The 17366-nt window shown below is 40.1% G+C and overlaps 1 protein-coding gene across 5 annotated transcripts in view; it reads left to right on the forward strand.

Annotated features, from left to right (window-relative positions):
- The window catches only part of FLNB (filamin B), a 110688-nt gene extending 93419 nt beyond the window's left edge, over positions 1–17269 (forward strand). For 3 of the 5 annotated variants that reach the window (XM_067544236.1, XM_067544232.1, XM_067544233.1), the window contains 8 exons: positions 1177–1443; positions 2277–2414; positions 2504–2619; positions 4724–4856; positions 6197–6373; positions 10909–11127; positions 12634–12837; positions 15220–17269. In XM_067544236.1, the coding sequence (XP_067400337.1) occupies positions 1177–1443; positions 2277–2414; positions 2504–2619; positions 4724–4856; positions 6197–6373; positions 10909–11127; positions 12634–12837; positions 15220–15407 (1442 nt within the window). In that variant the 3' untranslated portion in view covers positions 15408–17269. Of the gene's footprint in view, positions 1–560; positions 885–1064; positions 1444–2276; positions 2415–2503; positions 2620–4723; positions 4857–6196; positions 6374–10908; positions 11128–12633; positions 12838–15219 lie in introns of those variants that run through there. The other 2 variants (XM_067544235.1, XM_067544234.1) reach the window with 2 other exon arrangements.
- The last annotated feature ends 97 nt before the right edge of the window (positions 17270–17366 follow it).

Genomic DNA, 17366 nt, shown 5'->3' on the forward strand with positions numbered 1-17366 from the left:
GCTCAGTGGAGGTTTGATCAGGATGGAGAGTGCATTTTAGCACTGGGCACATTAAATGTGAGCACACTGCCAACCTCAGACTCAATTACCTAGAATGACTTCCATTCTTAACAAGCACCATGTTAAAAAGTGAATAACAGTGGGCAGAAACTTAGTGCACTAAGGGAGGGAATTTCAAAGAATTAAAGGAGGTTAAATAGGCAAGCCCCTCTCATATTGGCCTCCCTTAAAAACAATGAAAAAAGTGACTGTAGCTACTTCCATAATGTGGAGGTATGAATCCGAACTGTCCTGAAGTGGTGACGTACCCAGTCTAAACCTCCTGACAACCCTATTTACTACTTTACCTCATCCAGAAACGACTTTATCATGGTGAACAAATACCTTTATTTTTCAAGAATACGTCAGAGTTAAACCACAATATTCTGAAATTACTCCTAGGATATTGGTGAATGTCTTATAAATGTCACCATCTGTAAGCTCCTTTTTCTCTTATTTCCTGAAAAATGGTGCATGCTTTTCATGCCTTAATGGCTGATTAATATTTCACCTTTTTCTAGGAAACCACCTGCATATTACTAGCTAGGGTAAATGACTCCACTGTGAAGACCATGCAGATGCGTGCATATTAGTGGTCTTGGCCATCTTCTGTCAACCATGTCCATGATGCTCTGCAAGCATGGTCATAAATCCATGACGTTTTGTCACTTACAACAAGACAGATTAGACCAACCAAAAAAGCAACAGACCATTCGTGGCTTTCTCTACAATACCAGGTGGACAGCATTCTCAAGCTTAATGTCTTCCATATTAGGAGGGTAGAACTACAGAAATGGTGCATTGTGCCCCTGTGGCAGGGAGCTTTGGATCACACTATTGGACTTGTAAGTAGGTTTGATAGACTATAAAGCTCCTGTCTGCTGCATCTTTGCCCAGAAACTGAAAGCTATCATGGAAGACCAAGCATGGATGCATAGATGCATTTAATATTTAAATGCAAGCTAAATTCATGATATTCTATAATCTAGCACCTAATATTAATAGATTTGCTTTTCTCTGTTTAGGTGGGATTTTTACAAGCGTCTAAGGGAGTGGGCCCTAAAAAGCCCATTGACTCAAATCTCAACTTTAATCATTTCGTTCCATTAGTGAGTTAATGTCTTGCTTTCTGTCTAGAAATTGATAGTGGTGACATGACCGCTCAGGTAACTAGCCCCTCTGGAAGAATCACCAATGCAGAAATAGGCGAAGTTGGAAAACACACATACTGTGTCCGCTTTGTGCCACAAGAAATGGGGGTCCATACAGTGGATGTCAAATACAGAGGACAACATGTACCAGGCAGTCCTTTCCAATTCACTGTTGGACCGCTTGGTGAAGGAGGAGCTAATAAAGTAAGAGCTGGAGGTCCAGGCCTTGAGAGAGGAGAAGCAGGCATCCCAGGTGAGAATTCCTTGACTTGTATTCCCAGCTACAAGTGGGGCAGACAATACTGCATATTTGGCTTTATAGCAGCAAGTTGTTAATACTGACACTAGAGTCCAACTGCTGCAAAGAAGACTGCATAGTTTGGTGACCAAGAATTTAGTTGTAATATTGGTGCATCGCTTCAAGTTGTGTGGTGGTCATTTGAAATATAGGCTAAGGAAGATAAATCCAGCTGCATTGCATGGGTGGAGGAGGTTGTCTTTAGAGAGAGCTTCAGCTTTTTAAATTCATGTCCAGTAACATGTCAGACTGACCTAGGGTTACCATGGGCCTGTCTTGACTAGGAGCTGTCACCTGTCCTAAGGTTTATAGTTAAACTGACACAAACCTCTAATACAGACACTGCAAAACAACTTTACACTCATGCAACTTGCCTCGGTCTACCTTAGCCTAATGCCAGTACAGCACATCTGCACAAAGGATTTGCATCTGGGTGTTTAAATCCATGCTTAATAGAGAACTCTGACTGGGCTGGGCATTTAAGGCTCCAACAACTGGAGTAAACCTGATTGATGATAATTCTGCCTCTGCTGTAGGTGAAGGTACTTGTACCATCACCAGAGTGGTCAGTAACACCACCTGAGAATTAATTAACGGTTACTATTAAATTTTCTAAATCTAAATGGTAAAACCTGTTTAAGCAATAGACAAAGTTGATCATGCCTGGGTAGGAGTCATCACCATGGTGCCTCAGTATTTTGCACACCATTGCATAGGGAATATTATACTTGATGAGAAGGATGCAAAATCTGGCAGTGTCTACAGTGAGAACTCTGCTTTGTCAACAGCTGAATTTAGCATCTGGACAAGAGAAGCTGGAGCTGGGGGGCTCTCTATTGCAGTAGAAGGTCCAAGTAAAGCCGAAATCGCCTTTGAAGACCACAAGGATGGCTCTTGTGGTGTATCCTACATTGCTCAAGAACCTGGTACGTAGTGAGTTCAGATACTACTGAAATAGACATTCAAAAACAGTGATTTTTGGGGCTTACTTATGAACTACTTTCTTGTCTTTCAGGTAACTATGAGGTGTCCATAAAATTCAATGATGAGCATATTCCAGAAAGCCCCTACCTAGTTCCTGTCATCGCCCCGTCAGATGATGCTCGCAGACTCACTGTTACTAGCCTTCAGGTGAGACATAAGGAAACATCTTCATAAATGACCACATGCTGACTGATTTTTGTCCTTGTTCTCAGAGCCTGGAATAATCCTGTTTTTGAAGTTTTAGGTGATCAGTTTAAAATTGATTCATACAGTCACTTTAAACGAAAGTTGTAGCTAGAAAAAGATTGAAGCAACTTAAAGCCCTTTGGCCATCAAGGGAGATGGACCTTTAGGACTCTCCTCTAGACTGGCTACAACTCCAAATAGTATTTTTTAAAGCATATTTAGCCAAGTTTCAGTTGCTAACATTGGGAGTTTCTTATTGAATTTCCAAAAGTTATATTGGAGGGAACAGTGATGCTGTAAAACTTGAATTGCTCCTCCAACTAGCTGGCAGAGTTGCCTATGAGTTGAATGAGCCTATAGTTTCTAAATATAGCCCATAGCCACTTATCCCTGAAATACCTCTTGTAATGTGGACGCAGTGACTGGTAACTACTCACTGTGTTCACAGAAATGACTTGTAAGGGAACACGTTTGGCCACAGCTTTAAACCCAGACAAGATAGCACGCTTAATCAAGCATTTACTTTAGGCTTGTTCAGAGAATCCCTGTGGTCAAACAGATTGAACACAAGGCGGTAGTTCACTTATGTCAACATTCTAAAACCACAAACTTGCAGCTGAAATAGTTCATCAACAGCAGCAAATGTGAGTTCCAGCTTTATTCGTTCTGGGCTTATCTGTTCTACTTAGCAACTTATAACTTTTTGTGGTTACTTGTACTTTAATACAAGTAACATTAAAGGTGTGGTTTAAACCTAAAAACTCACTTGGAAGTGAGACTGATTTCCATGTGTAAGTTGTGCCTAGGTCTTGCTGTGCTTGCAATATTCAAGTGGCTCTCCCACTAGAGTTCTTGTTCTAGCTTAGATCTCTTTTCCTTTAACACAACCTGATTAATACTCTATATAGATTTAATCTCCTTTTCATAGTTTCAATTTTAAACTGCTATTTAACATGAGCTAGTAATTCTGGTTGAATCTAAACAGAGTTACATGGGTGTTAATTAGTCACTGTGGTATTGATGATTTTCTTGTGTTTCATTTAAAGACTTTTTACAGTAATGCTCTTAACTAATTTCTCTGAAGAGGGAGATAAAGCTGAATATTCTGTACAACCCTGTTCAAAAATCTGCACCATCAGCTAAATTTTGTCAGGGGTGGACTTAAGTACAATATAAATTAGATTAAAATTCTGCTCAGTTACATTTATTTCCCTCTTCAGGATATAGCAGCAAATAAGATCAGGTAAAGTATGTTCTTGTTGCAAAGTATTATAGTCAACATGGCTAAAGCATAGTCAAATGCAATCATTTTCTGTGATGCAGACCCCCATCAATTACATGTATAACTATGAAATAACTTGTTGGGACTGATTTCTTGTTGAAATCTAACATAATATATTGATGGTCTTTACGTAGCACAGCAATATCTGGTTTCATGTTAAATCATGTTTAGTTTGTCATTTGTCACGTATGACACTAAATATAGCATGTTGCAGTAAATCTAAAACTAACTTGGATCTGACAGCTGCATTGATAGATTTCTCTCTCCTGAATTGATGTTGGAATGACTCAGCAGGCGAAGTTGAATGATAGCTAATATTTAACTAAAATCTCAAGCATCTGAAAATCTACTCCACCTCCACTGATAGTGGGTGACAGATATTGAACAGTGTTCATGATTGCTTCATGACAGAGTAGGAGTATGAAACTACGTGTGGAATGTCAAAATTCCTAGCTATAAGTAAATAAGCATTGTTGAATAGCTTGTAGAAAGTGTAACAGCGTCCCAGTTAATCATTGACTGACTAATCCATTGTTAATGTCTACAGGACACAAGTCTGCCATTTTTAAAAATGGCAAACAATGAAGATAATGCAGAGAGAGAGCTTTAGGATCAGGATCATTGAATTTTGAAATACTCAACTATGCCTTTGTTTCCTAGCAGTAATTGTTTTGGTAACTAAAGATAGTGTCCTTACAAATATGCTGTTACTGTCATTGGGCTGTCTCTCAAACCACTGAAAAAAAATGAAATTTGGTAATCTAAATACATTGCTTTTTTTAGGAATCTGGATTAAAAGTTAACCAGCCAGCATCTTTTGCTATAAGGCTTAATGGGGCTAAGGGCAAGATAGATGCTAAAGTTCATAGCCCCTCTGGAGCTGTAGAAGAATGTCATGTTTCTGAACTGGAGCCTGGTAAGAACTTGAATGAATGAAAGCCTGATGCATTTTTAAACATAGCACAGATTGCCATATCTCTTGGATATCAATAATTGATGTGCCAAGTATAGTGATTAAATACCATGTTCACACCAGCTGACCATTATCTTTGCGCCACCACTGTAGCTGGCAATTCAAGTCATTCTGGCTTGGTAGAAACAAACCAGAAAAATAAGCAACTCTTTTGGAACTCTTCAACTAGAATTGTCCCATCGGGATGTGGTGCATTTTCTTGCCCAGTCTCAAAAAATAAACTCAGTGTAAACTTTGTTTTGTAAAAATGAAGTGGACAATGTTTGATCATTTGAAAAATACCTTATTTCAGGGCTCGAATTATCTTGCTCAGTACAAATTCTTGAGTTCCCAGTACTCTATTTACTTTCTAGTGCAGTGAGATTTGCACGTAATACTGTTAATGAAACTTTTTTGTTCTGGGTGCCTCCAAGTACTTGTTCTGTAACTCAGTCAGTACAAAACTGACTCTTCATAAAGGGCAAATAGGCTTTATTCAAAGTTGCATCTTCAATTGGCAATCATTGGCTGACGGATATTTTTTTGTATTGCTACAGAAATAGAAACACTAAATGTAACTTTTTTCTTGTGTAAGGAATGGTCAATGATTTCCCATTTTAATGACTATTTTCCTTTTACAAACTTTGGTATGACAGTTCATTTCAAAGCCTAAATGACTGGGAAGAACATCAGTGACAGAACTGTGCTATGCTGCTGCTTCTGGCATAGTATTTTCAATGCCTGAAAACAGCTTCAGTGAAATTTGGACTTTGAACTCAATGGGCCTTTCCCACAAACGTCAGTGGGTGTTGCCCATAGACTTAAATAGCCTTTTTCCTTGGGTTAATGTGTGAAGCCAAAAAGTTGACTCTACTGTATGGTCGAGTGACTCCCTCAGATGTGGAACCCCAAGTAACTTAACGACCCTCCCAGGGTTGAACATGCAACTCTCTATTTGAAAGGGGATTTGGCTTGACTCGTTCTATATAGCAAATTGACAACAGGTTGTGTAGCAGATCTAGCTAAAGCTATATTGGTTCTTCAGTATTGCTGACAGTTAAGATCACTTGCTAGTAAACGAGGTGGTGGGGGGTGGTGGAGGAAGAATTTTGTCATAACTAGGACTGGCACCCTATTGAGCAGAGTCCTACTTCAGATCAAAAGCAGAACTTGTGCAACTCCACTTGCCTGTTCTGGATCCTCAAATGTTACTGAATGTTGGGGAGTTCATCTGGGTTGCTACATCCTCTTACTGGCAATATTACTGAAGTACTGAAAGATAATTCACTGTGCTTGTCTTACAGATAAGTATGCTGTTCGTTTCATCCCACATGAAAATGGTATTCACTCTATTGATGTGAAGTTTAATGGAAGCCATGTGGTGGGCAGCCCATTTAAAGTCAGAGTTGGGGAACCAGGGCAGGCAGGCAATCCAGCGCTTGTTACTGCAAATGGACCAGGTCTAGAGAGTGGTACCACAGGTAATGTCCCTTTAAAAAAAAAAATCTGGAATCAAACTGTAAACACTATTTTGCCCAGTGAAAATTCTCCCTTCTAGCACTTTCAAAAGAGCTGTTTTTCAGCTGTGTTTTTAAATACCTTTAAATGTTTGTTTCTTTCTCTCTGCCAAGGCAGCTAAACTAACAAGCGTCTTTATTTTCTGGCACACATTCTTACTCTGCCTTGTTACAAAGCTTAATGGAAGTGTAAAACCAGCAACTCATAGGGCTAAAGATGACTGCAAATTCTGGAGACCGAAGCAAAAATGTCACTCTAATGGTTCAGTAACTGGGCTAGGCAAATCTGTGCCAGTTAGCACAAGGCAACTTAGGTGGTCCCTTGGAACTCTGGAAATACTTTGGCTTTATTCCCACGTGGGAAGCTCTAACACATGAGGTTATGCGGAAATCAAAAGAAGATGGCTTTTTTTTTTTTTTTAAATAAAGGAATTTTCAACTTTATTGCCCAAATAGCTTCGGAAGAGATCATTGATAGCGCAGGGTGAGTTTTATTCAAGTCCAGATCCACAGAGGGACTCAGGTGTGCTGAGCATCATGGGGACTGACTTTTAGATGCTTAGAAAATCTTGAACACTGAAATCAGCAAAGGCTGAGGGAGGTGTCTAGGCTCCTTCCCAATAAATGGGAGAGGTAAATGCCTTAGAATGTAATCCAGGACACTAGGAAGCTCCCTACCTAAACTAGCCAATGGAAATGCTGATGAGGGGTGTGTCCCATATGCCCCACCCCTTCCCATGATGGGTTCCTGTTTGTGAATCACTAAATTGAGATAGGCACCTATCTCCTGAAGTCAGGTGGCTTAACTCACTCCCATAAGACCATAATTAAGCAGCTAAGTTCCTGTCTTGCTCTACACAACCTCCACTGGTAGCTTAGGGGTTGAAGCACTCATCTGGTATGTGGGAGACAGGTTTGGTTTTTGTGTCTGTCTCTCTCCTCCCCTCCCCCCCCCCCCAGCAGAAGGGGGGAGAGGGTGGGAGACTCCTATTCAAATGCTCTTGGGAGTGCTCTAAACACTGAGTTATGTGGTATTTGGAGAGCCTCCCTGAAGCTGTTCTCCTGTGGATACATGAGTGATCTGGAGTAGGGGCACTGGAGTCTGGGTCTCACTTCCCAGATGGGTGCCCTAACTACCGGACTATACTAACGTCTGCTCTGGTCCAATGAATAAGTATTTATCTATAGTGGATCAACTTCAGATTGAGGGACCCCTGCATCACAACATCCCACACCCAGTGGGCAGTGCACTTTGCGGAGAAGTAGGAGACTCCTGTTCAAATACTACCACTTCTCTGGCAGAGGGCAGGATTTGAGCCTGGGTCTCCTACATCTGAGGTGAGTGCTGTGACCCAGTGGTTAGACCTTTATATGGTGGATAACAACTCTGGCCAGATTTTGAATGGGACCCGAGTCTGTTAGGTGATATCTGAGCACACCTACCAGATAGGCATTCATCCACCTGTCTTGCCCAGTTTGTGAATCGCTTGGGTGGGAAATAAGTGTCTGGATGCCTAGAGTGGGATAGCAGTCTGTGTGTCCAGAAGCCAGAACTTAGGTGCCAAGTGAGTTTAGGCACCTACGGGGTTCAGCAGGAGTTTTGTGGATTGCAGTTGGGCTTAACCCTGGGACGTAGACCTGCCCAACCCCAGACATAAGCACCTAATGACCTTTGTGGATTGGGGTGTCCATGTCTAAAGGTGCAGATCTACGCTATGTAACTCAGGTAGTCTTGATCACTTTTACCAATCTATCTTTTACCACTGAGACTGGGAAGTTTGAACTTCTTTTTTATTTTATCCCTGCCATTGAGCTTGATGACAAGCCTGTAATGGCAAAAACTGGTCTCCAGAAATCTTATCTGTACTAAATGACTTTATGCAATGGGATGAAGGCTTGGGTTTCTCGGTGAACACCTGTGCTACTAGTCTTGTAGCTTATGCTGTTTCCCAATTCAAATCATATTGCTAGGTAACACCTGCAAGCATCTAGTCAGCTTTCTATTTCCTGTTGGCACTTAGCCATTTTAGAAGTTTACGGGGGTCTTTAAATTTAAGCTTCCAATGCTGTTTAAGGAGAAATCACATCTCTGGATTGTATATTAGGAATAAGCAAAACTTTAAACAAGCATTATCTAGAAATATTGCTCTTGTTGGAAGTCTGGAATCTCATTTCAGCTCTGCCTGGAGATAGCTTGTCAGTTTCTTTAAACATTCAAACACATGAATGTATCTTAATTCCCAGATCGTGTCTTACCCTTAGTAATCAACTACAAAGACTGTCTTGCACTCATATTTTGGCATGTTTAAATTGTCCGTACACCCTGTGTAGCCAGCTAAAACCTAAGATTTTTCATTTTGATATGTATAGTAACGTCCAATAGCTAGCATGGACGGGGACACACACACACACACCTCTCTCTCTCTCTCTCTCTCTCTCTCTCTTTTCTCCCTGCTGTGGTCTCTTTGCAGTATTTCTATTCTGGAAAGGTAAAATGCAGATCATTGGCAGCAGCTGTTGGCACTGTAACCAGTGGGGTTCAGAAGAGCAGTGATAAATATCAAATATCTCCACCTTATTTTTTTTACCCCAGTTGCCCTTAACACTACTCAGTGACCAATTTTAAGATATGAATTTCTTTTAATCCATAAACACGTTACTGGTGTCTTTCAGGGCAAAATTAACTCAGGGAACAGTCAGTGGTCCCCTATGGAATATTGAGTATTCCTAAGAGTTCCTGTTAACCTGGGAACTACTGGATGCAACATGGCAAAACTCTCAATAGACTAGTCTGAGGGACTCACGATTTTGGTAGCTAATAGCTAGGAACACCTGAAACAATTTCACTAGTCCCTTAAATCTGCAGAAAGGGGCCGAGGATTCTGAACAACACTGGCAGAAATCACTGCTACTGGAGATCAAGTTGAACACTAACACACTTATAGGGTATGTTTACACAGATTTAAACTCCCAACTGACCTGGGTCAGCTAGCTTGGGCCCGGGCTCCAGTTCAGGGGGCTAACAAACTGCTGTGTAGATGTTAGAGCCCAAGCTCTGGGATCCTGCAAGGGTGGAGGGTCCTAGAGATCAGGCTGCAGCCCCAAGCTTGAATGTCTACACTGCAATTTTAGTTTTGCAGCATGAGCCCAGGCCAGCCAGGGCTGTGCTGTAGGTCTTTTGCCCCTGTGTAGACATACCCATAACTGTACAAGCAGAGAGAAGGGGTAGATTCCCATCCTGTTTAGTATAAGCCGACTACTTGCAGTGGTGTTGGAAGAACATTCTTTCCCTACACTACTGGGTTGGAATAAGAGGCTCTCCTTTCAAAGACAGAGGCTATTGCCAGAGGAGATACTATATTATATGGGCTCCATAGTCTGATACAGGATTGCCGCACATCATCCACATGGTAGCAGATGTTCTACTAAACAGCTTTCATAATGGTGTAATAGAAAATGGTGACTAGCAACTTCCTATTCAGTCCATTGCCACATTTAAAGACTTATTCCTAGTCTTGTTGAATAGTAAACTTTGGAAAGGGAATATTCAGGTAAGCTTAATGTAGTATATGGTCAGCTGTGCATGGTATACCTGCTTCAAGACTCTAGTCACTGACGAGACAAAGAGCTGACAGTAGACAGACTGAAAGCCTTGCTTAAAACTTTCTGTGAAATCTTGATGACATTGTGCTGTTGCTGTTAACACAAACCAATAACTCACTGAACTGTTGCTATAACTAAACCAAAGCTTTGCTTCTATTCCAGCAGAAGGCTTGGAGGGCTACCCAGGTTAATCTGAATGGATACAGTTCTTGCAAAAATATTAGACTTATCCTGGCCAAGTGTGGCTCGTGTGATCCATTGACACTGCTGGGGGCCTTCAGTGATGGGTGGCTGTAAAATGCAGTGAGATGGGGATCTTGACTGTAAAGAGCTAAATGTATCTGGGTTTAAGATTGGAGCAGTGCTACATCAATGTATGCTGCAAATGGGACTGAAAGGGTTATTTTAAAATCTCTTTAAATTAGCCTCCCATGCAGCATAAAATCCTCAACTCCTGTTAAATTCTCAAAGGGCTTTTCTGTTACATCTTTCTGATGCCCAAAAGATGGGCAAAAGCATTTGATTAGGAATAGCCAATAATGGCTTCATACAGGTAAAACCTGGAGTGGTATTTCTGAAAACATGCGTATTCTGCCCCACTGAAGTTAGTGGAGTTTCACTGGCATGAGTTCAGAATAAGTGAGTAGAAACGGGCGAAAGATCTTGACCTACTTTACTTAATCATCTGTTTCAAAGCACCAAAGTCTTAGACTATTCATGGCTGCCTTGCAGTTACCAGGCTGTAAAGGTGAACAAGCTTTTTGATACCAATTCTTGCTTTATTTCACTAGCTAAATCTCAGTCATCTTGTGTAACAGTATGTGCTAATGAATAGCTAAGCATTACCACTTTTCCTACTTTAAGGTTTTTAATTCTTATGCTAAACCTTTTTCCAGGACTGCAATCAGAGTTTGTCATAAACACAACCAAAGCTGGGCCAGGAACACTCTCTGTTACAATTGAAGGGCCTTCAAAGGTGAAAATGGACTGCCAGGAAACTCCTGAGGGTTACAATGTCATGTATACTCCTATGGCTCCAGGAAACTATCTAATTGGAATTAAATATGGTGGACCTAATCACATAATGGGCAGCCCTTTCAAGGCAAAAGTTACAGGTAAAAATACTAACCGGTGATGGCATAAACTAGTTTTGTCTTCAGTTTGCCTCTAGTGTTTCAGTGCAATATTGCAAAGGGATTTAAGATTTGGGTAATGATGTTGAAGACTGAGAGGTGGGGAATGCTCTGCCCTCAACAATCTTCTAGATAGTAAGAGATCCTATTTCAGAACCGGTTGAGACAGACACCAGAGGTGCTGGCTATTCAGAGCTTTTCCTTGGTGGAACAAAAACTTCCCTAAAACATACTGAAAATTCAGCATGCTGGAGCTACTGCATTGGTGGTGAAACATACCTTACCGTCTCCTTTTTTGTGACAGCTACAAACTTGTCTTTGCCCTGATATAAATGGCAATTTTACTTTTGATGCCATCTCGTCTTTGACTTGCCCTTTTCCTAAAGGGAACAACATTTTTTAAGAAAGAGGGCATACACATCTACAGATAATGGTACCTTCTGAATAGCTTTCTTAGGCTAATACAGGGAAAACTCAGTGGACTTTCACTGTCTGACAATACTGTGCACAAGCATGGAATGAAGTTCAATTTCTAATGCTTGAGTTGCCAAAGATCACGCAGCACAACTTGTCTTAGCTGTAAAATGCCACCACACTGTGTAGCCTCCTGTTGTCTTGGGGAAATCTTGTTTACAAAGTTGCTACAAAACTGCACCCACTCTCTTCTACCAACTCAAGGATGTGACATCTCACTTGCATTTGGTGACTCAAGCACAATACTCCTTTCTCTCAAACAGTTTGACTTCGTTAAATCTGAAGTCCCTGTTTGGCTTTCAAGCCCTGCAGATGTCGTGGGGTCTGCTTAAAAGCACTGGAGTGCTATTGCTCTCCGAAATAATAGCAAATGTTCATTCAGATTAGCTCCTACTAGGATAATCTACTGTCTCATGAACTATAATGAACAAGTCCTGTCTTTAAATATTACACCATGAGTAAGTTTTGGGCATGTACTATTCTTCAGTAGTTTGCAAACATAACTAGCACCTAGGTTGTAAATCAAAATGCGAGAGTTCAGGAAATAAGAGAACCTTGATTACTTGCTGTGTGAAGTCCGCAGTGTGCATATTACTGTGCTAGATGTAAACTCAATACTTAGTATTAGTCTTTGTACTGCTGAAGCAAAAATCAGGTCTCAGTGGAAGAGCACTAATGCTCTTCTCTAACAACTTTTTATACCTATCAGTCCTGATAGTGCATTTCTTCCTGATTAGAAACCCACTTCACCACAAACTTAGTGGGCAGTGAACAGAAGACAACTGAATTACAATAAGTGTTGGTATTTTTAGGGCACAGATGTGATATCTTTCTAGTGTGTCCAATGAATCCTTGTTCCTGATGGAATCTGCAGGTGCTACTGCAGTAAAGTGCCCAAGATCAAAATAAATCTTGGTTCAGCCTATTGACATGAACTACTTCCTCTAACTTTCCAGAATTTCTTTTAAAAGCACTGAGAAACCTGCCTGTTTCAAATCTGTCGTCTTTTTCTAGGTCAGCGACTCATTAGCCCAGGCAGTGCAAATGAAACTAGCTCAATCATGGTAGAATCAGTGACCAGGTCATCAACAGAAACCTGCTACAGCGCCATTCCCAAGTCTACATCTGATGCCAGCAGAGTGACCTCCAGAGGTGCAGGACTCTCAAAGGCTTTTGTGGGTCAAAAAAGCAGCTTTACTGTAGACTGCAGCAAAGCAGGTATGGATTTCAGAATTTGATCTCAAAGCAATACAGATCTGCAACTGTTTAATTTATGGCTTCTTAAAGGTCCAGGGACAGACCAGGATGAAAAACTTGGATCCTAGGGTGGTAAACTTCTAGCTAACTGAATTCATTTCTAGAGGATAGGAAAGTGATTGTACTGTGAGCTGCCTATTAGCCATTAATCAAACTGAATGTGGGTGGCAATTGACTGATTCATCAGGCATAATGGCAGGAAGAAGGGGAATCAATTGTGTGGAAATCCATGCTGCAGGGAGTATGGGGAGGGATTGTCTTGCCACTGTAACCTTCGCTCTGCTGGAAGGTTGTGCATGGTACCATGCATGTTGAGGGGGCCCGATAGAGATGGTTGGTTGAGTAGATACCAGATCCTGCCTAAACTCTGAGCCAGGGACGCAACAAAGTAAATCAAAGACCCTAAGGGAGCAGGGTTAGAAGATGCAACTGAAGTGTTCAGGGTGATAAGCACACGTCACTATTCACCTTCATATGGAGCCCCAAAGAAGTCATGTTAAGAGTGTGGAGGGAAACTACATAGCAGGTTTTATGTACATATGTACACATGGTATAATACCCTATAAACCCCAACACTTAATGAGCCAACTTTTATAGGTGTCACAAAGGATGCTTTATAATGCAAAGGTATCAGTCTTATTTGCGGGTTATAACAGTTTGGAGTACCTTAAAGTAAAAATGGTACGAATTCTTGCAGTACTTGGCCCTCTTCCTTGTGCTGTAAATTCTGGTTCTGGCTGCCCTTCTCCTGGTCTTCATTTACCAATTTATGGTTTAACATTTATAACTGAATTTAAAACACTAACTTTGTAAAAGCATTGACACTTGAAGGGTTAACTAACAAAGCTAAGAGTGCCAGGAGATGGTGGCTGCTGCCCAAAGAGCATCTGTCAGCTTTGCAACCTTGAATTAAGGATATGGATGGAATCTCTTTTTAAAAAAAAAAAAAAAAAAAAAAAATTTACACATACCTCTAAAAAATAGAATGCGTCTTTTTTAAATTTTGCATCCCCTTGCTAAGTTGTAAACAGTTTATTACGACAGATCAAATAAATACTTTACATTTGTTTGGCATAGCTGAGCTCCTTTTGAACATTTTTACCTAAAATGGCTTTATACTTCAGAAGTTTTCCTTTTGTAAATTTCAAGTTACAAGCAGATGACACATTTAAGCTGCTTTTTAACAACTTTAATTAGGTTTTTTGACTTGCAGTCCATCCTCAAAGTGGCACGTTTTGTTAAAGTTTTAGCCATCAAAAATACATGTGAAACTGCAGCTTTGATATGGGCTTGCTTTGCCTTAGGGATAACTAGATAGTGCTTATTCCATGGCTGTCAATGGGTCCTATTCTTCAAAACTTCAGTGGCATTGAACAGACTGTCACTGTGCCTTGACAAGGATTTTTCCCTCTGGAGTGCCTTTTGCACCCACACCTGGTCTCCCTCTAATTCTCTGAGCAGTCATAAGATCCACCCTTATATTTAACCCGCTTCTCCAGAGTGGTACTAACTTAATCAGATTTAAACCCCTCCAATGCCATGGCTAAACTGCTGGGTTGTGATCCTTGACGGTAAAGCATAATAAGCTCTGTTATCTGCTCCAGATGAATGGAACCTGAGTCATGGCATCACTGTTTAGGTTCCCCAAAAAACCAGTTTGACTCAGTCTTATAACTGAAGTTCCTTTATTTAGCATACAACAAAGCTATACTGAGTTGATCAGAGGGATCTAGTGTGTACCACATGTCCAAAGTTACACAGCAGAACTCTTCCTTCATATACTTATGTTATGTTGCAATTATACATTGCATCACATGTTTTGGGATTGTCTTGGTCACTTTATAGGAACCAGCCCCTGTCCATGTATGACTTACTCTTTACCTCTTACTTACCTTATCCATTATCTTGTTCTCTGTAAATGGTTCCCTGGATATTCATCTTTATCTTAGCTAGTACAGATGTTCTGTTTCCAGCCAGCTGATACCTTCCTAATCCTGTCTCCCAAGAAATAAGGCCTCCCCCATGTCCAGTTACTCATGTCAAGCCAGGCCTATGATGGTAGCAACATCTTGTATGCAGATCAGATGCAATACATGTAAATGAAATGTTAGCTTAATGAGTACTTCTTCCAAAGATGTAAATACAAAGTCCTTCTAGGTTCTAAAATGATTATTGCTATATAAACAAATCACAACAATGACCCAAAACACAGGCCAAGATGGTAAGCATTTTAGGTTGGGGGACCATATTGTGGTAGTACAGCAATGAAGACTATCCATAAGCCATCTGTTTGTTTTTTACCTAGCCATCGTTATAAAAGCTAACACTCTTATTGTATCATAGGTTCGAATATGCTGTTAGTTGGTGTCCATGGACCCACAACACCATGCGAAGAAGTATCTGTGAAACACTTGGGAAACCACCAATACAATGTAACATACGTTGTCAAAGAAAAGGGTGACTATGTTCTGGCAGTGAAGTGGGGCGAAGCGCACATTCCTGGAAGTCCATTCCATGTCACTGTTCCTTAAGCTCTTCGAGTATCTATCCTCTTTGCATCTGCAACTCAGATTTATAAAAATACTGTTTTTGCAGTTCTGTTGCAAAACACAATATCTAGATATATGCAGCTCACATTTCAATACATCCAAAAGTAAATTCTGTAACTGTTTTTAGAAGTGTTCCAACTTTTTACCTAAATATTACTATATAATGTAAATCTATTTAATATCCTTTTTAAATTGTACCTTTAGTACTGTTAGTGGGTAACTATCAACATTGGGAATCATGGATAACTAAGACTCTAACTTTCCTTGTGGATGTTGACTTGAGGTATTAATTGAAAACTGGAATTTCTTTTGTAATTGGGTATCTTAAACTACTGATTTGTTTTTTAACTGGAGACTTTACATTTAGTTATGGAATATGACTTGGGCTGTCCCCAGTTCAAATTTCTTTCTGTAAAGAAATGAGGTAAAACAGGTACTAAATACGTGCCTTTGTATACTTGACCAATTTTAATGCTTAACATTATGAAAAACTATTAGTGGCACTACCACTCACATGAGACTATTTTACAAAATGCTTTGCTACTTGTTTACACTTCAGAAAAGAGGGAGTGCTTAATTTTGCTATAGCAAATCTTAAGCTACCAGGAAGTAACTTTGTTTTTCAGCCCTTCTGTATTTAATGCCTTGTAAAACTATATTGTTAGCTTTTTTTCCATGATGCTTTGTAATAGTGGCTTTAATTAGCTTGGGCTTCTAGTGAAACTTACTAGAGAAGCTTGCTCTGACTCCACTCTGGCACTCTGCAATCATGACTTTTTGGTCATAACTCCCCAGAAATCTTTTTCTAAGCACAGCTCCAGTCAGTTGGCTTAACTTGATTGAAAGGTTTTATTTATCCAAGCCAGGTGAGACTCCATACAGCTCAGAGGCCTCTCCATAAAAGGAAAGACTATCAAAAGATTAACTCTAACTTTTGGAGCAGGTGAATTACCCCTATGTGAAGCAACTTTGTGATTGAAAACTAGCTTTCACAGTAGCATGTCTAAATGATCAATAAACAGTAGTGCTATGAATTTACAAGGTAACTAGAGTAAGCACGAGCTACTTGGACACATCCTATGAGAACTGCAATCCAAGGACTTCAGTAGAGCACCTTCATGTCCTGAAATCCCTTTCATACTGCAAAGTCTCTAAAATGCACACAGGCTCATCATCCCTTCTTATGAGTAAGGAATGAACACTTAAAACTATCTCATGATACGTCTCAAATGCCTAACTGAGGTTTACTACCAATGCTGTAGTTTGAGCAAAACGTTTGCTAAATAAGCTTTAACTTTGTATGATTAGGAAGGATTTGTTAGAAATATGTTGATGCTTACCTCCAGTTCCTAGCAAGAGGTTCCCACATACAACTCCTACAAAATAGCTAAATGTTGATGCACTACTTTTGAACACAGTTTATTGGGGAAATTGAGTAATAGGTTTTTTTTACTGTGCTTTGTGCCTTAATGTGAAATACTTACTACATTGTAAAGTAGGACATGAAAACAAATAAAACTGGAATAAAATGCAGGATTGTAAAATTGTATCTTATAACTTATTAAAACAGTTTTGCTTCATTAAAATGTGCATGTTAAAAACCACCTCAGATTGTTAATAGAGCTGTTTCTTCAAATACTAGAAGACAATCTAAAATGAGTCAGCAGGCCCCAGTGATGCTAACTTCCAACCACATGTATTGTTAGTGTGTACATCTACTGTCACTAACTAGTCACCAACAAAATGCTTCAAGCAATCAGCCATGTTTGACCCTATTTTAGCCTTGACTAATATTCTCATAATGCAAGTATTTGATGCCATGTCTAAAACTTTCCTGTCTTGCTGCTAAAATGACTGGTTTGGTGGGTGGGCAATACGTGATCAGACAAAACCATCATACTGCTGTAAGATGCTTCATAGTTAACATGATTTAGAGTGAAC

This window comes from Emydura macquarii, unplaced genomic scaffold, assembly GCF_026122565.2.
Source record: "Emydura macquarii macquarii isolate MOO-44397 ecotype Brisbane River unplaced genomic scaffold, CSIRO-AGI_Emac_v2 contig_968, whole genome shotgun sequence".
Taxonomy (NCBI): Eukaryota; Metazoa; Chordata; order Testudines; family Chelidae; genus Emydura; species Emydura macquarii.